Consider the following 332-nt stretch of genomic DNA (forward strand, 5'->3'; position numbering starts at 1 on the left):
GGGCTGAGGCCAGAAGTTCTTTTGGGGTTTAGTTTGGTTCTCTTCTCCTTTATTATATTATTATGATGAAGGGTATGTAGAGGAGTTTTTTATTTTTTCTTTTTGTTGTTTTCTCTGTGCTGGGGAGGGGCCCCCCCCTCCCCCCTTGTAGCTCTTGCTGCTGCTGCTGCTGCTGCTGCTGCTGCTGCTGCTGCTGCAGCAGCTGCTGTTGCTGCTGCAGCGTTCTGTATATATTATACTCTATATTTATTTGTTTATAAATAAAATTATTTTTATTTTTATATTTTTATTTTTTATATAAAAAACATGATAGCTGCATACTACCAGCAGCA

The 332-nt window shown here is 39.2% G+C and overlaps 1 protein-coding gene across 1 annotated transcript in view; it reads left to right on the plus strand.

The window, feature by feature from the left end:
- Window positions 1-65: 65 nt before the first annotated feature.
- EMH_0040520 (uncharacterized protein) overlaps window positions 66-332 on the plus strand; it is a gene marked incomplete at both ends in the record, with an annotated part of 2,413 nt that continues 2,146 nt past the window's right edge. Inside the window, one exon of the mRNA XM_013495516.1 lies at window positions 66-72. Within this exon, the coding sequence (XP_013350970.1) occupies window positions 66-72 (7 nt within the window). The remainder of the gene's footprint in view (window positions 73-332) is intronic.

This window comes from Eimeria mitis, genomic scaffold (assembly GCF_000499745.2).
Source record: "Eimeria mitis Houghton genomic scaffold, Emh_scaff1613, whole genome shotgun sequence".
Lineage (NCBI taxonomy): Eukaryota > Apicomplexa > Conoidasida > Eucoccidiorida > Eimeriidae > Eimeria > Eimeria mitis.